The 24,636-nt window shown below is 42.0% G+C and overlaps 1 protein-coding gene across 3 annotated transcripts in view; it reads left to right on the top strand.

Moving 5' to 3' along the window:
* sik3 (SIK family kinase 3) overlaps window positions 1–24,636 on the top strand; it is a 37,271-nt gene that overhangs the window by 4,969 nt on the left and 7,666 nt on the right. The window contains exons 2-19 of one of the 3 annotated variants that reach the window (XM_084951172.1): window positions 10,875–10,991; window positions 11,632–11,695; window positions 12,819–12,980; window positions 13,166–13,290; window positions 13,516–13,639; window positions 14,016–14,134; window positions 16,736–16,846; window positions 16,933–17,067; window positions 17,416–17,493; window positions 17,872–17,981; window positions 18,246–18,402; window positions 18,504–18,653; window positions 18,748–18,821; window positions 19,767–19,901; window positions 21,305–21,446; window positions 22,939–23,058; window positions 23,491–23,549; window positions 23,709–23,818. In XM_084951172.1, the coding sequence (XP_084807298.1) occupies window positions 10,875–10,991; window positions 11,632–11,695; window positions 12,819–12,980; window positions 13,166–13,290; window positions 13,516–13,639; window positions 14,016–14,134; window positions 16,736–16,846; window positions 16,933–17,067; window positions 17,416–17,493; window positions 17,872–17,981; window positions 18,246–18,402; window positions 18,504–18,653; window positions 18,748–18,821; window positions 19,767–19,901; window positions 21,305–21,446; window positions 22,939–23,058; window positions 23,491–23,549; window positions 23,709–23,818 (2,092 nt within the window). Of the gene's footprint in view, window positions 1–10,874; window positions 10,992–11,631; window positions 11,696–12,818; window positions 12,981–13,165; window positions 13,291–13,515; window positions 13,640–14,015; window positions 14,135–16,735; window positions 16,847–16,932; window positions 17,068–17,412; window positions 17,494–17,871; window positions 17,982–18,245; window positions 18,403–18,503; window positions 18,654–18,747; window positions 18,822–19,766; window positions 19,902–21,304; window positions 21,447–22,938; window positions 23,059–23,490; window positions 23,550–23,708; window positions 23,819–24,636 lie in introns of all 3 variants that reach the window. The other 2 variants (XM_084951171.1, XM_084951173.1) reach the window with 2 other exon arrangements.

Below are 24,636 nucleotides of genomic sequence, written 5' to 3'. Positions count from 1 at the left end.
TTTTCGAGCGCCGTGTACCACATACAATCGTTTCGAGGTCAGTAAACACAACCAGAATTCATACATAAGGCACACGGGACTATAAGTGGCACTGTCAATTTTCAGAAAAATCGAAGGATTGATTTTAAGTGTGCCGTATTTTCCAAAAAACACGGTAATAACGACGGCCCGCTAGCATGCTCTACCAAAAATAGTGCTTTGTTGTGTATCTGACGGACAAAAGCTAAACCAGTTCCACACCACTGAGGTTGCAGCATTTTTACAAACCAATTCTGGTTCACCCGTTTCATTCAACGATCCGCTTTCGCCTTTCTCATTCTCTGTCGCCGGCACGCTTTTTCCGCCATGTGCATATGAAAACAAAGGCACTGTGCATGCGCGTTTTACCCATATTCTATCATGATATTTCATTTTCCTATCGTTGCCCAACATTATACCGGTATTACCGTGAACGGTATGATATGGCCCAGCCCTACTTTCTATGTCAAACTGACAAACTAAAACAAATATGTTTAATTTGTAGATATTTGTAAACAAAATCATGTCATTAAAATCTTGAATACATTTTATAAAAAAGATTCCAAAGAGCGATTTAGGATTTATATAGACACGATGAAAAACAAATGCATATGTTGCTTGTACATCATAGAGATGGACAATTTTCCTGTTAGCTTAGGACATAAGGGTGCAGGCTGCGAGCTGGTCACCTTGTGTTTACAGTGCAGACCGCTTTAACAGGTGGCAAATTTGCACATCCTTTTTGCATATCCTTTTAACAGTGCCTGTCAGATGTTGTATGGAATTGACTGTTTATGCACATTTAATTAATTAGAATCAGTGAAACGTTTCATCTTTGCTACTACAGTGTCTTTGGTCCTTGCTGGTTTCTAGGTAAGAGGTCATCGCTAATAATTTATTGATGTGCGACCCAAGGACATATGATGAACTCGGAGTGCAGAATGCAGCACCAAATAGTGTCTGTTTTATCTGCATGACAAACCTTTATTTATTTGAATTGTAAACATGGTTATTGCAAATCACCGATCACAACAAAAACCTCCAGTCTTAGTCTGTGTGATGCTGCAACAGGCAGGTTGCTGGTTAAATTTGATTTGAATGTTATATGCGTGTGTGTAGCACCATGATGAAGGAGGTGGGATCAGTGGTCTTGTTTGATCTGGTTAAAAATAAAGTCGAGTTGGGCTTTTTCTGCAGCGGGTTGAGTTGTAGGCACAGGAAGCCGGCAGTTAAAAATCACAACTCTGTGCCGTCATCATCCAAAGTGCTGCTTGTTGTCAGCGGCGACTGTGTGTTGCCAAGGCTCCTAGTTGGAGAAAGGTCGCTCCATTGAAGTCTTAACTGGTTTCCATGGTTTCAGTCGTGATGATGGTGGTTCCAGACCCCAACCACCAATTTTGAATGCGAGTGATTTACCATTGGCTATGGTCTTTGTCTGCCATGAACAAAGTGCGCTTCTATTATCAGACGGACTGGGTCCTTGGTTTCTTTGTCATTGAAATAACTGCAAAGTGTCATGATAGGTACACGGTGCTGTGTGGCACACCCTGACCTGTGTGTTTCTTAGGGAAGCAGGCCTTTCCCCATGCCCTTCTGTCCTATTTCCTGTGTTGTCCCCCTTTTCCTCCCCTGTGCTCTTGGTAAGAAACAAGCAAGAGGAAGGGGGCCGACAGGATGGCAAGCGTTAGGTAACAGGCCTAATGTACTGTGTAACAATTTCACTCACTCCCTCAGTACACTCACACACAGCTCTCAAAGATACAGCAATCCTTCTCGCTTTCTCACAGACACACATACACATGCCCGAATGTGATTTCATTTGGGTGAGTAATACGACAAAGGCTACGTTTCTGCCTGACTTATTTTCCTGCCCTGTAGTTGTCTTCTCCCGCGTCTCAGTGAATCTGCAGCTTCAAAAGAGGAAGAACATGCACCAGAATGTGTGTGACTGTGCGGCGCATGTTTGAGGGCACTCGAGGCTTCGTCAATACAATCACATTGTGTTCCTGACGAATTATAAAATCAGCTACGGTTCTGCCTCAGAGTGGTGCCAGCAGTTTGTGAATGTGCGTATTAGTGCATGCAAAGTCCCTGTTCTGTAGCCTCTTACCTGTATGATGGATAAAGCTCTCACACACAGGGCTTGTAGTTGGCACTGGTCCTAGTAGAAGAAAGGCTACTGCATTTAGTTGTACTGGTTTCTATATCAGTGGAACCATCAGCTCAACATCAGGCATTATCAGGAGAAATGTGTGTTGTTTCTCCAAGGACAAGTCTAATGGTTGTGTGCAGACAAACCCAAGGAGAAATTTTTCTTCATGTTACATGTGTGAATACAGTTTATGGAGTGTTTTTGGAGCAAAGGGAGAACTACTAACTTCCAGCTACTGGTTGCACTTTGGAAATGGGTGAACGACTCAGTAACATACTTTCAGAACTTAGCAGGAAGTAAATGGTAAATGGCCTGTATTTGTATAGCGCTTTATTAGTCCCTAAGGACCCCAAAGCGCTTTACACATCCAGTCATCCACCCATTCACGCACACATTCACACACTGGTGATGGCAAGCTACATTGTAGCCACAGCCACCCTGGGGCGCACTGACAGAGGCGAAGCTGCCGGACACTGGCGCCAACGGGCCCTCTAACCACCACAAGTAGGCAACGGGTGAAGTGTCTTGCCCAAGGACACAACGACCGAGCCTGTCGGAGCCGGGGCTCGAACCGGCAACCTTCCGATTACAAGGCGACCTCCCAACTCTTGAGCCACGATCGCCCAGTGATTACTCCTTTACTCCCTTTTTTGCTTTGATGGTCACAGATTTGCATAGGTTTGTGTCTTTGCATAGATGGTCTAAGTAAATGCCAGGAGGCAGCTTCTAGAGCTGAAAAATAAAGCCGATGCAAAAATGCCAAAAACTTGAGTTCCCCAGGTGTTGCTTGAAGTCAGCTCCAAAGGTCTGTCACTGTAGACTCCAGTCTTATAATGCCCAAGTTTACATCATTAAAAAGCATATGCACAGTTACTATTCGACACCAAAAATTACTATTGGATTAGATGCTCATTTGCAATGGTATTGATGCCATCAGTGCCATCTTTGCCTCTTCCACTTGAGACACAAGTTCACACAGTAGCATTACACACAGACCCACTCCTCACTAGCAGCTGAACTAAGTGAAGTTCACAACACTTTTATAGAATATATGAGATGTCAATAAGGCTCTCATTTCACCAGCATCGAAGCATTTAACAGCTATCAGAATCTGCTTTACTGGCCAAGTATGTGTCCAAATACAGGAAATTGGGCTGTGTTTTGTTTTCTTGTTCTCAATATAAACAGACAGTAAAGACAGTAACATGTTTAGCATATTTATATGTGCAGTGCTGCAGAGAGCAGTGATGTTAAATAAAGGATGGATAACTGGTTACTATATTTGCAGTAAATACATGGGAAGTTCACAGTATGTTCAACATGCACAATGGTGTACACATGCTAAAGTTAGCTTTTCACTATCAATCACCCACACTAACTGTCTGTTAAGTTATCATTAAGGTAGCAGCTAGTGGGTTTAGGTCATAAAAAAACACCCAGTAACGTTAGTTTTGGGAGCTATGCAGCAAACATTATTAATCCCACCCTTGTGAAAAGTTAATAGCATAATTTAACAGGACAGTACAATTGCTTGCATGTAATTGGTGTTACATTTCTTCCAGTAATTAGCAGTTTTCTGTGCCTTGGCCGGCATATGTGTCTTTGCATGGCACCTGTTCAGTTTTTGACTGCAGTCTTAGTAAGTATGATGCTGTAACAAGCAGGTTGCTGGTTAAATTTGATTTGAATGTTATATAGATGTGTCTGTATGTTTGTAGCATCCTGATGAAGGACGTGTCGTCTCCACTTTTAATGCTAAAAAAGATTGTTGTTGAGCCTTCAAAATGTGGAGTCCAAAGCCATCGGGGATGGCATGGTCGTTACCTCCATCTTTTGTGCTTTCTATGGTAATCAGGCACCTTGAAAACTGCGTTTAGCTGAGCATGCCACAAAAGACTTGCTGCTCTGGACTATTCAAGTCTACTGTGTAGGTGTTGCAAGTAGCAGTTATAGTCATAGAATGCTGCTGCAAAACTATGACGGGTCAAATTAAATTGGATATTAATTTAATAATAATGTTTTTTAAGACATTAAAAAAAAGAAGCTGATAGTGGCCACTTACTCTGAACATTGCCAATCCCCAAGCTGATCGTTCATTCGAACAGGCCTAATGCAGACTGATGCTGTTTCAGGTGGCGTCTCCTTGTAAAGTATGCATTAATTCCAATTTCTGCTTCTGATATAAAAATGTCATTAATAAAAATCGAATAAAATAGTTATTAAGCTTCGGAGGAGTGGTTCTTGTGATGTCTGTGTTCATCAAAGCTCAGTGGTGAATGCTACGCACGATGAGGTATTTCTATCCCACAGAGTTTAGTCACCATAAAATGCCTGCTTTGCTATTTAAGAAGGGGAAAAAGCTGCCAAATTGGCAGATGAATGTGATGTCCAGTTTTTTTTCTCTGCGCTGTAGCATGTCTCCTTTCTTGTAGTTTCAGCTCAACACACTCAGCTGAGTCATTTCGACACATTTACTCATACAAGTGCACAACACACCAGTAAAACACCTCTGAAAGGCATTGTGCTGCTGACTCATTGTGCCTGTAACATCACTGTGCGTGCTCACGCTTAGCACAGCCAGAGCAACGCCATTTGTGCTGACCTGACGTGACCTCATGGTGCGTGATGTCTTTGTGACATAAGCATGCAAGACTCAGACTCAGTTTTATAGTGTTTATATTTGAAAAGATGAGATTTAACAGCAAACATGGGATGGCAGGTTATCAGTTGAGCTGGGGTTTTTGTGTGCATGTGAGTTAAAATGCCTTCACATGCTGATGTGGGTTAAGCCTGAGCATTATTCCCTCTGTGGGTGTCGTAATCTGTGTCTGCTGTCGATGAAGGTTAACCTCATACAGTTTAACACCACACCATTTTGTGTGTGTGTGTGTGTGAGAACACAGATGAGCACACAAGATGCACTTTCCCAGGCTTCCCACTGTAGACATTACACCATAAACCAAGTTCTGCTTTTTAGAATCATAGTTGAGTCATGCATGGATGTTTTCAAGTTCAAGTCCTAAAGGATCCTGAAAGCTACGCGAACAGGCATCACAGAGCATAGCTCATCATTCATGTTATCTGTAGGTTCTCTATAGATATGTTGTCAGGTATTTCCCTGCACTCTGTTTTTTTTTTTTAACAGAAGATGATGCCGAAAACATGCTTGAGGGTAATTTAAAAATGGTGTCATCAAACAGTTTTTCCAGTAGAGATGCTCTGACTGGCTTGCTTGCAAACCCCTCAGCGCTGTCCAGACACATTCATGTTAGCTTAATTGGTGTGTGGAGAATAAGAACAGTATGAATGTATGGTTAAATGTGGCATGTAGTCTAAAGTGCTTTGCGTGGTCAGCAAGACTGTTTCAATTTACTGTAGCAGAATACACTTCTTGGCTGAGCAGACGTAGGTGTGGAAGTCAAGCAGTCTTGAGACTAGCACATTAGCACCAGAGAGAACAATGGAGAACCGAAGCCGAATGGCACCTACACCTCAGCCGCACCAAGCCGAAAACTGACAAGGGCGAGAGACCGCCTGAGATCCGCAGACAAAGGCATTTACAGGCAACCGTTAATAGAAGGTTAATAAAAGCTTCCACAGTTTCACCCGCGGAAACCTTTTACGACTTTTACTTCCTCAAAGATAGACCTTGTTGACCAAAGGCATGCGAGGTTAGTGTTTCTGTTGATTGCCCTGTTTGTTTCAATTCAATATAGATGCATTGATTGTGTTTATGGTCGCTCATGTCAGTTAAAGCCGGGATAAAAAATTGGCTGCAGGAATCCAGTGTTATTTAAAATCCAGGATAACTTCAGACAGTTTTAGAGTTGTTCTGATGGGTTGCACACTTGGAAAATGTTGCGCAGTGATGCCCAGTTCCTCTCACCTCAACACAGCTGTCCAGTCCCAGTGTAAAGTGGGTTTAAAATGCCATATTGATAGATTTTGGCAGCTTACAGATAATGCCCATCTGTGATGCACACTATCTAGTGTGATCAGGGCATGAATCCAGCCTAAATGCAGTTATCTTCACAGTGTCTTGGGCAAAAATGTTGACTTGATGGTATTTTCAAGAATCACAGTGAGGGTGTTTTCCGTAACTTGGAAAAAGCTGATTTATGGTTTTCTGTGTACACAGTTTCTTAGAAATGAGCAGCATGACAGAGTTCGTGGCCCATAGTAGATGTGCAGTAATACACAAGATAAGACAGTGTAATGTTTTTCCATAAATAGTGCATTGCTGAAAATGAAGGCATTTTACTGTAACTGCTAACCAATGACAATGAGATTTCCCCGCCACACAACAGCAACCACAAACACGTGTGCATGAGGGCAGGCATGTTTCACAGCAAAGATGGAGTACAAGAAATGCGCTGTGGTCTTTAAATTGTTGTTGCAGCAGTGTTTACTTCAGTCCTTCTTGTGTCTGTGTTGGTGTCCACTGTGTTTATGCAGGGAGACATGTAAGCGTCACTGTGTCATTAACTTGCGTATAAGCTCCTAACAAGCTCCCAATAATCTCAGTCCTGCTGTCCTCTGTACGGTAGCTGAGTCGTTGTTGTACAACTGAAACCTGTTACAATCAGTTCATTAAAAAAGCCGCCAATAAAGGAGAGTGATAAGATTTGGATGTACTTTACATCTTAGCTTATTACTGAGTTTCTTATAACGAATTATGATGTTTAACCTTTTCTGAGCTGCATGTTACAAGTTCATTTAACAGTGGACGCAGTGAAATAACTAAAATGAAATAAAATTAAAAGCTTAGTTTTTTTGTATCTACATGAGCACCAACTTTTATTTACTGTTTTTATTAGTTGGGAACAGTTACTTCGAAACGCACATCCTAAAATATTTGGGTATAGAAAGTACTCTTCCTCCAGCTCTGAGTCATGAATGGTGCTTTACACTAAATACTAAAGGAGCCATTTCTTGAACACTTCGTGGTTACTGTTGTGTTCTCCGAAACTTGTGTCTGTGTCTGTGTGTAGTAACGGGTCCAGACTCCTCTTCTGGGCATCAGCTGCTCGGACATGGTGCTGTGTTGAGGTCACTGTCTTGTGATCAGAAGGGCTATATGACACTTCGTCTCATTGCAGCTGGCCTCCCAGGAGAGTGTGCATGTGTCTGTGTGTGTGTCTTCCTGTGTGTGTGTGTGTGAGAGAGAGAGAGAGCGCAGGTATTTTGGCAGAAATAGCCATGGAAATTGGATCAAAGCAGATGAAAATCCCAAAAGTGCTTCGGTACACAAACTCTAGTGAAGGTTGAAACTGAACTTTACAGACATGCACTTGTCGCATGCTTGGCAGTGGAGTCGAGCTTAGAGCTAACCTCACCTCAGGGCAAGTTGGTTAACCTGTTAACACAATAAAATGAACATACTCTACTAGCTGTGCTAATCTCAAGCAATGAAAGCTGCTCAAGGGAAAATTCGGGAAACTAATATTTAAGAAAACGGGGAATTAAAAAAGGACAGCTCTTCGTTATCACCTCTCTGAAATGAGCCTCATCCACCAGACAAGATGGGAAAAAAGCATGTCTTACAGCAGCTAAAAACAAACAACAACAGAAAGTAACTGAATTTTTGGTATGAAAACCAGATCTCATGCACCCTGTGCTTAACTCCGTACCCCATGAAAGCTTACTAGGAGTAACCCTTGAATCTCTTTTCTCATCTGATCAGTTTTTGTGTCATTTCAGACCTGCTTATAGAACAAAATGACTCTGTGTGCATCAGAGGTTAGTGAGGGAGGTCTTTACCTATACAGCTACCCTTGGAAAAACCCAGAAACAATTGTAATGGTTACCAAACCATGTGTTTATTGATATATACTGAGGTCTCAGAACTCTTAATTAAGGGTACAGCAGCGGTCATCAGATGTCTTTATGGAATAAAGAGTTAAACCATGTTGCAGCCATGTCTTACTTCCTGCAAGGACACATTCAGTTTTTATACTCTTAAGATATTACTAACCGAATAACTGGCAAAAGTCTCCTGTCATGGGCTGGATTTTGTCTGTGCTGAGAGAGAGAGACAAGGCTCCAGAGCGGGACCAATATGATCTGGAGTTTTCTGTCAAACGTGACTAAATGTTTTCTTTTGCTTCACTAGTACAAATGACATTTAGCAGACGCGTGTATGTGTGTCTAACATTATACATTTGTTTTTTTCCGCCCGCTAACATTCTCTATAGAGTTGTTCTCTCTCTGCCTCTGTGTATCTGCCACCAATATTTCTCTTCACTTAATACTAAATATTCAGTGCAAGGCATGTGTGAAACCGCACCCTTTACTCATTCCTCACAACCTTAAAACATGTTATAACTGCCTCTGGACCTGAAAGGCTTAAGGGGACTGGTATTGCTGTATGCTGGACCTACGCAGAGCTTTGCAGGCTGGTCTGTGGGCTACTTCTCGTGTGTGTTCGTGCTGTTGTTGTTCCTATCAGGGAGAAGACTGAAGTCATAATGAGGGGGCTCCACTGCAGCCACTCTCAGTGCTTCCCATGATGCTTTTTGAAACTTTGATTATTTTTTGTATTTCTTGCTCATTGTGGTAAGCTCCAGTCACTCCCTTCCCGTCCAAATCCACTTCTCAAGCAATCGGCATTCTGTACATGATAGTCGGGCTACATGCTGCTGGGTTTTATGGAGGACAGCATGCAAGCAAATCTGCATAGGTTGCTTTCCTCAAACCCTTCACCGTGCACAGCCAAATGCCTGTGCAAACAGACACGAATGTGTTATCATGAATTCCGTCTCAGCCAAGATCAACATCTTGGTTGGAGGTAACTGGTATCTTTGCTCTGTCCTTGGAAACGTATCTTGATCCAGCATCTCACTTCAAGCCAGACCCTACCGTATAAAGGAGAAAAATGACTGTGTGTCTTTAGGAAAGAATGGCTTGTCCTTTGTTAGTTTTTTTGTGGCTGAGATATTTATTTTGATGTCCCATATGCTACTACTGGAAAAAGAACAAGTTAAATTTATAGGATGCCTTAGTGTGTATGAGAACATGGAGAAAAGGGAATACTTCAAATTTATTTTTGTGGTGCCAAAAAATGAATAATCTTCCTCTCTTCCTCTTTTTTTGGGGTATGTCATTGTTGTATAATTGTACTTGCTGCCCTGTTTCCACCTTTTCACAAGGTCTCGCTGCCCCCCAAAGTGATAATAATTGTGCTCATTCTCGTGTGATCCAGATGTCCTGTTGATACCGTCCAGAAGATGCAGACAGGAGCAGTTACGTCAACAAGGCTTGACGATGGCCAGTTCTAAGAATAGATTTCCAGGGCTTAAAATACCTCGTAGACTCACACGTTCCAAACAGATGCTTACATACATGGGGGGTGATTTTTGTTTCAGTCTTGTTTTTAATGCTCTGTAAAATTATCTATTTAAACTAAACAAACATGGTCAATCAGGCTGGATAAGTCAACTGTTTTCATTTAATTAGGAATTTTGTTTTTCAAGCTTCTTTTATTTTTATTTAACCAATTTAAGATACTCGCGACTATTAGAACTGAAATAGCAGTTGTGTATGTGGGACTCAGTGCTGTTATCAAATAAAGTGTGATTTAAAAAAACACACAACACCAACTCTGCCCACCTGACACGTTGTTTTTGTAAGTTGCCAAATTTAGTGAACACATGAACTCTACCAAGTGCCAATGTTTGTCACAGTTTGTACAATACCTTTGAAAGGAAAGTTCACACACCAATGCACCATATAAGCTGGATGAATGCCATACTTGCTGCCCTGTGCTCTCTCAGGAGCCCCTACGTCCGCTCTTCCTCACTTCCCCTTCCTGTCTGCTCCAGGAAGTTGGCCTTGCCAGGCTTCAGATGGCCTCATCTTCATGGCTAAAAGGAGTACTCGAAATAGTACTTCACAGAATTTGACAAATGAGTTGGTGTGTGAGTGTGTGTCTGAGTGTGTGTGTGTGTGTGTAATCACAGCATAGTTTTCATGTACTCTGTCCACACTTGTCTAGCAGAAGCAGAAGCTGTGTTTTGGGGCATCCCCATTAGCTTTGCTTGATTAAGTCATTAAAGTCGTCTACCCACTCCTAAGTGGCGGAGCAAAGCTCCTGTCACAAATTATCACAGTCCGCATTGCCGGAGCTATTGTCGAGGGGCTCAGCAGTTACGCAAGCATTACGCTTGCAGTCGAAGGTCACGGTGTGGGTCACGTTATCCAAACAAGCTGGAAATCAGGAATAACACAGTCTGACAGCACACTTGCCGACCAATCACCTCAAGAAGTGTCGGTGTCCCCTGTTAGTTTTCATTTTTAGTTGTCTTTAAGTTATTTTTTTAAATGGGTAAAGTCTCCTGGGCTGCATGCCCTTAGTCCCTTTGTTGGTAATTTACTTGGCTTGTTACTGTTCTTTGATTATTGTGTCATCACAGCAATATTGTTAAGACACTGTGACTGTGCCCTAGATGTGTTGTCTGTAATTTAGGTGTCGGCAAAATACCGTTGTCATGAGTGCTTTAGAGACATAAGAGCTGACAAACATATTGTATGTTTTAAAACGCATTCTCTCCTCCTCTGCTAACCGTTATTGTTTCTGCTTTTTTTCTCTGTCTTCTGTACTCCATGTTTCTTTTTTTAATCTCACCCTCTTCACCACTTCGCCATCTCTCCTTCTCCCATCATTCATCTCCTTCCATCTCTTTTTTTCTCGCGTCTCTGTCTCCAGGTGGCTATAAAAATAGTGGATAAGACCCAGCTGGACGAGGAGAACCTGAAAAAGATCTTCAGAGAGGTGCAAATCATGAAGTTGCTGAAGCACCCCCACATCATCCGCCTCTACCAGGTACACAGTCACTCTCACCCACAGAGCCTTTTAACACATCTCTGCTCACTTCTTCCACCCAGGACCTGTGGCCAAATGTGAGCAAATAGATGATTGAAGTGTAGAAGAATCCAGATGTTACCAGACATTGTTTTCTGGGGGTGTTGACAGTTCAATTATAAAATGTACCTGGAAAAGTCTCAAAAGTATTGGAGGGTGTGGGGGAAAGTGGGGTGGGGGGGGGGGGGGGGGGGGGGGCAGTACAACTACAACCTTCTGCCCAAAACCTCACTCTAGTGAGACTCGGTGATAGAAATTTAGAGGTGAGAGTTTTGTTTGTTTTCATACTTTTCCAGGTGTATGAGGATTGTAACACCCTACCAGTGTCCCAGCATCTGATCTGAAATAGCCCCCAGCAATTTGAAGGCACGCTTTTTTATCACGTTACCATAAATTTTAATAATCTGATCCTCACACATGCATAGGTTGATCAGTACACTTAAGTACATGGCTGTTTTTGTTCTATTTACATCTTTCTTGTTTGTATGCCAAACCGTGCTTAGTCATTCAGTTATGTAACGCATGAACTGCCCATGACTAGATGTTGGCCTGTGAAGAGGGTCTGCAGGTCCTGGTTTTTATCATTTGTTTATATCTTTAGGTGATGGAGACGGAGAGGATGATCTATTTGGTAACAGAGTACGCTAGCGGCGGAGAGATATTCGGTAAGGGAGTCCCCCACTGTCACCTTATAATGTAGATTCTCTGTCATTGACTTTCTCTTACTTTGATTTTTGATTGTGTCAACATACATAAAACAAAATTGTAATCTAATTACAGAGTGCCTCCAGGTCCTGTAAACGTTTTAGATAAACACAGATTGAAAATTGACTCTAAGTGTTTAAGTTTTGTGTTAAATTCAGGAACTTTTTCCACACACAGTACTGCTGCTTTCACGACTGCACTGTGATCACGTAATGCAGCTATAGCATTTGGGCTCTGCTACTTTGGAACTCCAAGCTGATTTTAAATGCTGATCTAAGTGGGTTGATATCAGCTATGAATAACTGTGTTATTAAGTAAAATCTTTCTTTTTTTTAATAACTTCTTTAAGCTTTTCTCTTTTTTAATACATGTGTAAAAACAGCTAATGAGGAGTAGAAGCATTATCTAACAGTTGAAACTTAATGTGGGGAAAAAACAAAACTGAATTTAATGTGTTCAGGGGGGAAAGAGGTTCAGTTTAGTGCTTCACTGCCAGAAAGTCTGATGAAAAAGGTAATGATGATTAAAAGGGGCCTTTGCTAGCTAGCCTCAGACGTGGGAAGATGCAAGTTTAAGACTAATTGTGTATTTTACTAAACAATGTTAAGTCAGTGCTTGGAAATGCAGATAAATCAAAATAACATTGAAGACCATTAAGGACAACATCAAGATTTTTCTCTTTAATGAACACAAGTTTCTTAACGTCAGTCAAAAGCTTTTATTTTACTTCAATGTTCATGTTGAATGTAAATCAATGTGTTTGATGTGTTTCCAATGTAGCTTTGGTATTAAATGTCCTTTAAAGTGGAATTAAAAAGGTTTTAGAGTCTAATTTATTTAAATCTGCAGACTCTCTGTAATTAAAATGAAAGTTTTTCCCTGTAAAAAGGAAATGAAATTCCCTCTCTGTGCTTTAAAATCCCAGATCCCACCAAAGCTGTACACTTTAATGTTCACCTGGCCAGTCTTGGGAATTAATTTAAGGACATTTGTAGCACAGGATCTTGTACCTGAACAGGTAGACAGTAGAAACATTGTGTTCCCTTCCTAAATCCAGCAATTGTGTTTTGTTTGGATGTACAGACCACCTGGTGGCTCACGGGCGAATGGCAGAAAAAGATGCCAGGAAGAAGTTCAAGCAGATCGTGGCAGCGGTTCATTTCTGTCACTGCCGCAGCATTGTCCACAGAGACCTGAAGGCAGAGAATCTGCTCCTGGACCACAACCTCAACATCAAAATCGCAGGTGTGTGCGCGCACGTGTGTGTTTGTACTGAAGAGCGAATGGGTGGGTAGGTTAAATTTAGTGGTGGATGTGGATGCAGGCAAGTGTCAGCATGCACTTAGGGAGCATTTTTCTGTTTTGAACAAAATGTTTACTCTGTCAAGGCAACTGGTGAGATTAAATCAACCTCTTGTCTGCCCTGTCAGATTTTGGTTTCAGCAACATGTTTTCTCGAGGCCAGCTATTGAAGACATGGTGTGGCAGCCCTCCCTATGCTGCTCCTGAACTATTTGAGGGAAAGGAGTATGACGGTCCCAAAGTAGATATATGGGTGAGTCGACTTTTAGGTACGCAGAAGGCCCTGCTGGGCTCAAACGTGGGGTGTGGCTAGCTGACTTGAATGTTCCAGGTACGGCTGAATTGAAAAGAAAAAGAAAAACACAGACGACCACATTTCTTAAATAACACACAGAGCTCTGGAAAAATTAATAAATGAATGGTTTTCAAATTTTTCAAAGTGATGTGCTCACAGCTGTTTTCCCTCTCCTCTGTGTAGAGCTTAGGTGTGGTGTTATACGTGCTGGTGTGCGGCGCCCTGCCCTTTGATGGCAGCACTCTACAAAATTTGCGGGCACGTGTTCTCAGTGGAAAGTTCCGCATCCCTTTCTTCATGTCCACAGGTGGGACTGCAGTCAACTCTTATTCTTCTCCATGTTTTTAATCAGACAAAACAAATTTACCTTTGTTCCGCGCGACGTACACGGTAAAGACTTTTAACAGCTGCCGCTGAAGTCCAAGCCTGGCCAGCTTTTGATTTTCAAAAGTTTCTTTTGGAAAAAAGCATTTTATGTTGTATGAGAGGAAAGAATAAAATTGGACTAACAGAAACTAAATTAATAAATTAATAATTATCTTTTTTTTTTTGAACAATGCAAATCATTTTAGCTTTTTCTGATCGTTTGTCACCACTTGAAAGATTTAGGCTTATTAGTTAAATAGTTGAACTATTATACTCTGATATAAATGCATAACATGTATGCTTATGTGTTGTTACAGACTGTGAGTACTTAATTAGACACATGTTAGTACTGGAGCCCAGCAGACGGTTGACCATGGAGCAGATCTGTAAGAACAAGTGGATGAGACAGGGGGACCCAGACCCAGAGTTTGACCGGGTGAGACCTTTTTAAAAGGATTTCACAAAGTCATTCTTTCTGTTCTTCGTGTGTGTGTGTGTGTGTGTGCTTTTTTCTGTTACAGTTTCAGTATAAGATGTTGATTTGGCAAAACTCTTGCCAGAAAGCAGAGTTTTTGCAAAAACGACTCACCCCATCATTTAGTGGCTACACTGTGTTACACGAACAACATATTTAATTTGGTTGCACTAGAGATGATTGAAAGCTGGATGAGAATGAACCCCAGAGTTATTAAATATTATGTTAAATATAGTTACTGTCAGGCACCAGTTAAGCTTAACAGCTAGCCTTGAACTAGCCCTCTTTAATCCCTTTGCAAGGAATCATTCATTTAAAGTTACTTTGCATCATTAGGAACTGAATATGCACATTATCTAAAAATGTTAAACTCATATAATTAATTTGCAAAGTAATTTCTAGTACTTTTTATAAACATTTATAAACATTTATCTGGATATGTGTTTAACTTTGGTAATGGTTAATAAGTAGTTTGTGGTTCATCAAATAAGCCTTTTTATGGATGGTTATAAAAGTGTCACTGGTCTTTGCAACACCTGTTTTTAAGAGATTATACAGATGAGGACAGAATTACTGGCTCCCCTATCACCATTTTGGAGAACTATTTCCTAATTGCTCTTAAACAGATGAAGGAATTTTTACCACACTTCCTATTTGTTTTGGATACTTAATTTTATTTTGCACACAGAATCAAAGTTATTTCATAAAAACCAAAAACTACCAGGCTCAGAATTATTGTGCACATACAATAATAATATTATCCTTTTTGCATGATACCAGTCTGAAGTCTCGCACGCGTGTCCTGAGCAATCCCAGCCCATTCATCTTTGGCAGATCTCTTAAGCACCACCAGATTTGATGGACCTTGGTCTCCACTTCACTTCAGATTTTCAGTGTGATTCAAGTTGTGGCTTTGTGCAGGCATCCCTTTGGTCTTCTGGAGGTCGTTCTTCACCACGGCGCTATGTTTTGGGTTGTTCTCATGTTGGAAGACAAAGCGATGACCCAAACTCAGTTTTGCTGCTGACTACATGAGGTTTTCTTTCTGAATCTTCACATATCCTTCTTTCTTTATGATTCCTTCCACCTTGATGAGATTCCCTATTACAGACCAACTGGAGCATCCCCACAGCATAATACTCCCACCATTGTGTTTCACTATGGGGGGAGTAAACACCCATCTCTATGGGATAAGAGCTCTAGTTTCATGTCATCTGACCAAAGGACCATCTCCAGTATCCATCCATCCATCCATTCACTTCCGGAGTACCCGGAGGGAATCCATGCAAACACGGGGAGAACATGCAGACTCCACACAGAAAGACCCCAGCCTGATGGTGGAATTGAACTCAGGACGTTCTTGCTGTGCAGCAACAATGCTAACCACCGGGCTGCCCAATGCAGAATATTTCTCTGTGTTGTCTTTAGCATACTTCAGTCTGACTTCAAGGTGTCTCTAAACAGAAATCGAGTTTTTCTTGATCTGCAAACCCGCAGTTCATTCATTATGCTCAGGATTCTAGAGATTTTCTTGTTTAAGACTACAATTCCAGTCTTGGATAAGCCATTCACGAGTCTCTTTGGCTTCCTACCTCCGCCAGGCTCGTTCTGTACTGTGTGGCTGTCGATACTTCTCACTCCAGTTCTTGACACTTGGAAACTCTGTGATACATTTGAATATCCATCTCCTGCTTTGTGAGCGTCATCGGTTCTTTTTCTCAAGTCTAAACTGATTTCCTTTGTTTTCGACATGATACTTTCTCACTGACAGCTCAAACTGTCACTGAAGTTTGTAAATGGGAAAATAACACTCATTTTAACTTTACAAAATGTCATCATGGCAGTGGTTTATGCTCTAGCTCAATAAAATGGTCAGTTTTTAGGGGTGGCTAATAATATAGACCTCGGTTATTTTCTAAAAATAGAAATAATTGATCATTTCTAAAGAAAACTATGATTTTTTTTTTTGTTGATTTTTTTAAAGAAAGCCTTTGGAAACATATAGACAAAAACTAATTTTGTCCTCACCTGTACGTTTGTAAATCACAAGACTGTGAACCTGAAGGCTGTGGTTTATATTCCAGTACTCACCTTTTGGTTTTGGTTTCACTGTCTGTTTGCTTTCACTTGCTGTTAGTTAGGTTAGGTTGCGTTCAGGGACCAAAGCTACTTGGTTATTTTAGGGGGAAAAACCCACTGGGTTAAGATATACTGATCTTTTGACTTAATGTCAGTATCTGTAGCTGAGCATATCCATTGTAGTATGAATTTTTAATGATCACTGTGGTTTGTGATCATGTTTTCATTACTCCTCCTCATATGTAGTGTTATGGGTGTGGATGTAATCAGAATGCAATTATCATCTCTTTTCAGCTGTAATTACACATAAAATAATTCACACTTCATAAAATCTTGACTTGTTTTACACAAGCTAATGACATAAATCAACTTAAGTTTTGGCCTCACTAATAAATTGTGAATGCTTTGATCATTATTGTTGTTTAATAGCAGCAATTATTTGCAGTCTGTAAAGCGTTGCCATGTTTTTCCACTCCCTTCCAGTTAATAGCGGAGTGTGAGCAGGTGAAGACGGAGAGAGAGATGGAGCTCATCAACGAGCAAGTGCTCATGGCCATGTGTGAGATGGGCCTGGACCGAGAGCGCACACTTCAGGTGGCGAAAAGTTTCATCTCTACCTTTTTGTTTATTTGTCAAAATAAATAGCACAGCTTATGAACGGATTGCCTTTTCTTCTTCAGTCTCTACAAACAGATGCATATGATCACTACAGTGCCATCTACAGTCTGCTGGCTGACCGCCTCAAGAAACACAAGACCCTGCGTGTTGCTCAACCCACACTGCGCCCCATTAGCTATCCTCTAAATGCTGTACAGGTGATTCATTACCTCTTGGTGTTGTCATGATATGTGGGGTCTGCTGATATCAGTGACATTATTGCGATACAATTAAAAGGATCAGTGTAGTTTTCTGTAGATTCTGTGTATACAAAATTGTCTTTATATCAACAGGTTTTAGGAATAAATTTTAAGTGAGGCACTTGAGCTGTAGATGTAGTAAAGGTGACTCCTCCATCAGTATATCTTACTGTAGTCCTGGTGTCTGTCCGCTGAATGGTTTTAACCCATATCTGCCAATCATTCTGGGCTAAGAAGATTGTTATCAAATTAGCACAACCCTTATGACCTCTGTATGTGTGTGTGTGTGTTTGTGTGTCCCAGCAGACAGACCCACAAGGTAATCCTGTTAGCATAACCGTTCCCCACGTCCAACTCATCAATCCAGAGAACCAGATTGTTGAGGTGAGTTAGCAGTGGAGTCAAGTGGTTGCATCAGCCTGGGAGTAGGTGCGCAGCAGCTAGGGCTGTTGAGCTTGAAAAGCAAGCTAGAACTAGCTAATTTCTTCATAAACTGCAACAGTGTATATAGTATGATGAGAAATAAGGGGAGTCTCTTTAGACTCTTCAACTGTGTTTTGATTTCAGTTAGTCAGTGCTATGTAGTAAAAATGTGTTCTATTTTAATAGAAAACACTTATGCATGTTTATATAAACATGGAATGCATTTAAAATGTGAACTTTGTCTTTATTAAGTAACAAATGCACACAAGCATGCAGCACACACTACCAAAGATCACTTCTGATTACCAAACACTGGCTGTGTGTTTATCTATCGTTCAGCCTGACGGCAGCATGGCTCTGGACAGCGATGAAGGGGAGGAGCCATCTCCTGAGGCCATGGCTCGCTACCTTTCAATGAGGCGGCACACTGTGGGGGTACCAGACCAAAGGTTAGGCATGAACTGACACTGTTTTCACTCACATTATTAGGTATTTGTCTAAAACAGTGCAGCACAATTGCATTCAGATTTGTTGACTGCCAGCTATTTATAGATGAGGTAATATATTTTAGGGTGTGCACATGTGGGTTATTTCAAGCAAATTTAAGTAAGAATGAGGAGCATTAAAGCATAAGTAATTATATTAGCTGCTTTCTCACTAATCTTAAACAATCATCGACTCATTTTATGTCATTTTCTCCGTTTCCCTAACAGGACAGAGATGCAGGAAGATCTCCAGAAGCTGCCACCTGGTTTCCCTCGTGGTGCGCTGCCCCAGCCCCCTTTCATCCCTCTTGCCCCCGCTATGGGTCAAATGCACACTCTTATGCCCACACAGAGCCTGCAGCCCACACAGCAGCTGGAATACAAGGTACAGTCAGCTGGGTTAGACCAGATTTCACTTGGTAGCCATCAGCTTACTTTATTTATTTTCCCACTTAATCTGACTTCCTGTGCCTGCTGATCCTCCAGGAGCAATCATTGTTGCAGCCGCCTACCCTCCAACTGCTCAACGGCATGGGGCCTCTGGGTCGAAGAGCTTCCGACGGCGGGGCCAACATTCAACTACACGCTCAGCTCTTGAAAAGGCCCCGAGGGCCCTCGCCACTTGTCACCAGCCCGGTGAGGATCTGGATTTCTGAATGTAGTCCACCTTGTATGTCGTCCTCCTATGTGCTGAACAGGCGTTGACCAGTAAACTCTTTGCTTCTCTTAGCATCCTATCCCTGCAGTAGCTCCGGTGGATGAGGAGGGTTCAGACGGAGAGCCAGATCAAGAGGCAGTACAGAGGTAACCCACGGTGACGGTTTTTGGTGAAGGGGAATACCGTACAGAGGTGCTGTCTAAATGAGAATCTGTGGAAGTCTCATAACCTGTGACGACAAGTACAAGTACTGAGATCTGGGTCGGCCAAGATATTGAAGTCTAAAGTTTATAGAGGAGGTTTTATAACCAGGTAACCGAATAAAACAAAGTGTAAAAAACCCACATGAATATAGTCATGTAATGACAATTTTATGTTTGACTTAGTTTTTAAAAATAATGTGGAAAAACGTTGACATTAGTCTGGGGTAATGACGGGCGCTGGGTTCTTTTATGGAGCTGTTGAGTCTAGGTGAGCTCTTCCCAGCCGATCCTCTTCAGACAGCACCTTCTGTAGACCTCGCTGGTGTCCTGGGTTGCTGGGAGTGAGTGCCTCTGGCTGCTCTGCTTTTTCCCCCCCAACGGGAGGTGGCCACTCTGCTGCGGTGCTTATCCCATCTTTTCTCTCTCCATTGCGCAAGTGCCTTCTGCCACAGGCCTAAACTGAATCTGCCACCAGACACAGTGCCTCCTATCGCTCATACTCTTTGGCCAAGAGCTTTTCTTTCTCTCTCTCATTTCAGTAAGTGCCAAATTATCCTCTGGACCTTTTCACTCTTTCTCACACAGCTTTGCTAACTCTGAAGCTTGCAAAACCAATGAATACTAAATGGCAACCAGTCCAATCCTAAAATTGGAAAGCTGGGGCGTTGCGGGACACCCATAAGCTATAACATCCATCAACCGGTGTAATTTTGTTTACTGTTTTTTGATTGGCTAAGATGATATTAATCATGGCACCTATTGGCAGAAGTGGGAAGGGGTGGGCCTTCCCTCCCCATCTCCATTAGCCAATGAGGACAGAGAGCTGACCAGCGCTGCTTCCTGTCTCCCACCCTCACCCCCGTCCTCCCCCCCCTCCCTGCGGCCCAGGTACCTGGCGAACCGCTCCAAGCGGCACACGACGCACACGCTCATGAGCACATCGCATGGCGAGCCCTCGGCAGAGTCACAGCGGCCCCAAGGCCCCCGTCAGCGGGTGGGCTGGGTCCCCGACACACACACCCGGTGAGGGGACACACCCACTCCGAGCTCTCTATGCACAGACACACACAAACACTGAGACCCATTAAATGAATGGAAAGTTAAGCCCAATTCTTTCTTACACACTGTCACACACACATTCTCATCACTTGCAAACACATCACAAACAACACAAAGGATGTGATCCATACCCACCAATGGAGAGTGATGGTAGAGATGGAGTTTCTGACACAGGGCGCAAATGCTGTATCGTCACATCACCAGTAAACCAGGATTTAGTAGAACTCTTTCATTTTCACAACCTGGGGGAAGACAGAGATTTTACCAGATGTTTTTTTTTGTTTTTTGGAGGTTTTTGGAGGTTTTTTTGGAGGTATGAACAACATCTCAGAGCTAAATCACTACATTTGTACATTTTCTCTGCAATAGCAGCCATATTTTACTGTTGTCATGCTGGTAGTTTTAACTGTTGTCCCTCATAGGTGTCATTATCCTCCCCCTCAGCTCAGCAAAACTGAGTGTACTTTTCTACCAAGGCAGCCTAACCTTGGGTTTAAAATGGGGCTATAGATGGGTAAAAGTTGAATTTTAAAGAAAGCATGTTCTGTTCAGCTGTATTTTTGTCTTTCTTTTTTATGAATATGAATTTCTTGATGACAGACACAGCTGCTTTATCCAATCCCATCAAATGATCTGCATTGTCTAAGCTCTGTACAGAAAAATAACTATATCAGTGTTCAGCTGAAGAGGGGACTTACTGTTATGCACCTATCAGCCACAACATTAAACCCCCACCTCCCAATAGGGTAGGGCTTCCTTCTGCAGGGAAAACAACAGGTCAGCATCTTGGATTATTCTTTGTGCTCCTTGAGCTTCCTTGAGTGTGTTGTCCTTCTTAGGGAGTACCATTGTAACACTGGGTATGTGTGTGGTCTGTTTAGGTGGTTTGGGTGTATGAGATTAAAACCCACTGCAAAAATAAAAACAAATCATCCTAGTAAGATGTTTAATTCCCTTCACCTGTCAGAGGTTTTAATGCTGTGGCTGAATGGTGTATATATATCATCAGTGTTGACCTTAGATAACCTGGCATGAAGATCATCTAATGTAACCAGGCTTACATGGCATGATTTACAGGAAAGGTGAAATTTCGAGGTTTCCTTTGACACATAAGTTCGGGCTCCTTACGCTTTTTACACACTGGACTACGCCTCCATGACAACACCTGAATATGACCATGTTGTGCAGGTTTAAAGTGCTCACGTGTCTGTTTCTGTGTCTTATCTCTGTCTGTATGGCTGAATGCGTGTGTCCAATGGTGTACCTATGGTATCTGTCGTGTTACGTCTCGTGTATATGTGTGTGCGTGCACGTGTGTATTTGTGTACACACTTGTCTGCGTCTGCTCCCCATGGCCCCCTTTTCAGATCCAGCTATAAGGACTGTAACACCCTTCATCTGCCCATGGAGCGCTTCTCTCCTGTCAGACGGTTCTCTGACGGGGCTGCCACCATTCAGGCCTTCAAGGCTCACCTAGAGAACAGCAGCCTCATTAAGCAACTCAAGCAGGTACATCACCTTACTTATACATTTTTAGAGCCATTAACTTGTTTACATCCTTATATTTGTGCAGGAGTTAAAAATATATGCCTTACTTTTACTTTTTAACCAGTTAGAAAATAATCACATTCAAAGATTGAGGATTTTCAGTGAAACCGTATCACTGTTCTTGCTTGGCTAAACAAATCACTGTTTTCCCCTTAGGGTTGATATTATATATATATATATATCTATATATCTATATCTATATATTGTATGCAAAACATGGTTCCCAGAGCAACAGTGCAGAACAGGAAATAGTTTGCAGTCGCTCTGATGCAAGTTTGAATCGCTGGCGAGTACAAACAGATCCCTGACACTGTAAATATGTGCTTTGTTAGCAGTGGAGGACTCTGATGCGATGCATTCAGTCAGACAGTCTTGGCACAGTCAGCCATGGGATCTGAACACTGTTGTGACTCCTTGTTGGGAGGACTGTTACTGCACTTATACTAACTTAATTTCAGTAATCATCAAACCTGAAGTCTGACATTTGCTTCACATCACCTGTCTGTTCTTGCTTCATGTTTTTGGATGGCCCCTCCCCACACACACAGAGTAGCACAACAATAGACTATCACAATCAAGCAAGACTCATTTAAAAAACACACACACATATATTTTTTTTAACTTGAATTTCTTGTAACATCTGCCTTTTTGCTTTTATGTGCATCACATGGCCAAATCTGTTTGACATGTTTGCACAGGCTGCAGTGATAATGTGCAACAGCTTAATTTTATTGTTTGGTCTTCACACCACTAAGTGTGCGGGGATTCCTGTTAGCCAACTAAAGGCTTTTCTTAAAAGAAAAACAATGTTGGATCCACTGCATCAGCTTTTCTTAAAATGAGACCAAACTGAATCTCTGACCTGACAAAACCACAACTTTTCTTGAGATGTCGCATCATTTTCAGCAATCCCACGATGAGATTACCTCACCCACTAGGAGGCGTAGGTGGGGAAAGAGATAATGATCAGAATCGGTGGGCGCTTCATGTTGAGCATTCAGGATTAATATTGCTTAGAATAGAGGCACATACATGACCTATGCCTGGGAAAGCACCCGTAAAACTAGATTACAGTAAATTACGTCTCTCTTCGTTGGTCATAAAAGCTGAAACTGAAAAAGCTGGTGTTATCAGGAGGTTGTACTTAAGAAGCACTTGGAAAATGTGGTATTTTTGCAACACAATTAATCTTATTAGCTAAATGTGATCGGTATCATTAAACACAGGGTGATCTTAATTATATGAGCACACCTGTGGCAAACAAATCTGAGGTGAAACGGTGTTGAATGGTTTGGATTTTTGGGTTTTTGTTCTAATTACTGGCAAGACGGTAATGAAAGCAGCTGTGGTAATTGTTCAAACCTGAGAGCGTGTAGAGTGTGGATACTTGTAATTTTGTGCCTTGTTAGCATGTGTATTAAACACCCTGGGTGCGCGTCTGTGTTTCCAATAGGAGTGTGAGCAGCTCCAGAAAATGTATGCTGTCCAGCAGGATGAGAAACTCCTGGAGCACACCCAGCAGCAGCATATCCTGTACCAGCAAGAGCAACAAATCCTCCACCAGCAAATCCAGGTATGTGAAGCTAATGATACGAAGCACTGTGTCTTCACATCAACTTGGGCCACGTTATGAAACTCTTAAGTGGACCTGTTGTGCTCATGTTTAATATGAGCATCCACCACTGTATTATTATTGTATTCTACTAATTTACTCAGAAAAGGGAGAATTATGTTTTCATTATTGCTGCAATGAGACCTGGGCGTACTGCACTCAATTACTGATGCTCCTGGAAACAAAAGTTGCTTATCTTGTTGAAGGAGAAACACATGCGAGATGAAACTTTATTGATTTGGATCACCTTAGGCTTGGCTGCAGTGCATTGTAGCTTCATTTTACTTAATGTGTTTTTTTGGAGGCATGAGAAGTGTACATGTGTGTTATGCTTTGTCATGTTATGTAGTCTGCCCTGTGAGCCATAATCTGGTTATTTGTCTTTACTTGCAGGGTCTGTCTTTAGGCCATGGAGAAAGCCAGCCCAGTCACCTAACCCACCAGCTTCAGAGGTACACACACACACACACACACACACACACACATTACTCATCAGCTATTGAACGGTGAACAATGAACCTGATACCGTGGTGCAGCGCTATCGACTGAAGTGTTACATCACTGTCGTATCTCTCTCTTCTCCTCTCCTACTTTGTCCTGTCCTCCCTCAGGTTGCGTATCCAGCCCTCTAGCCCTCCGCCAACACAGCCCAGCAACCACCTCTTCAGACAGCCCAATCAGAGTTCTCCGCCTGGCTCTGCAGGACTAATGCAAGGGCACGGTTAGTAATACCACCGCTGGAGTGCTTAAATGCTTTAGTAGGTGATGTGACTGTACAGAAATGCAGTGATTAAACTGTAAATATAAAACTAACTGGCTTATTCACAGCTCGCTATATATTTATTAGAACATCTATTTTAACATAGAAAGAAAAACCTAATGATCAGCATATTGCATTTCTGATTCAACACATGGTAGTTTGCATCCCAATGTGCGTAGACTTCAACAAGTAATGATTCTGACTCACTAAAAGATCCAGATCTTCCACATGCATTGGCATCATTTGTTTTATCCAGATAAAACAAACAATCTGATTCCGAATCTTTAAGTCGCTTTGCACTCAAAGCTACGTGGCTAGACACAGTGAAATATTGTTCATGTAGTCTCTGTGCATGGTAATGAGTGTGATGTTGATCTTAACATATTATAGTGCAGGGGTGGGCAACTCCAGCCCTCGAGGGCTGGTGTCCTTCAGGTTTTAGATGTGCCCTTGATCCAACACAGCTGATTCAAATGGCTAAATTACCTCCTCAAGAGGAGAAGTTCTCCAGAGTGTTGGTAACGAACTAATCATGTGACTCAGGTGTGTTGACCCAGGGTGATATATAAAACCTGCAGGACACCAGCCCTCGAAGCCTGGAGTTGCCCACCCCTGTTATAGTGCGTTAATTTAAACTTGTAATTGCAATCAAAGTATGAATATCTGCACAATACAAACTGATTTCCAATTCTCAGTTCCATGCATTTAACCCGTGACGCGACCTGGACGAACAGTGTACAATTTTAATATGATGTCCGATTGTAAACACTCGTTCGTCA

This window comes from Perissodus microlepis, chromosome 14, assembly GCF_051167445.1.
Source record: "Perissodus microlepis isolate ML-2025 ecotype Zambia chromosome 14, ASM5116744v1, whole genome shotgun sequence".
NCBI lineage: Eukaryota > Metazoa > Chordata > Actinopteri > Cichliformes > Cichlidae > Perissodus > Perissodus microlepis.
The sequence above is the reverse complement of the archived record's forward strand: the minus strand, read 5'-3'. Positions and strand labels throughout refer to the sequence as shown.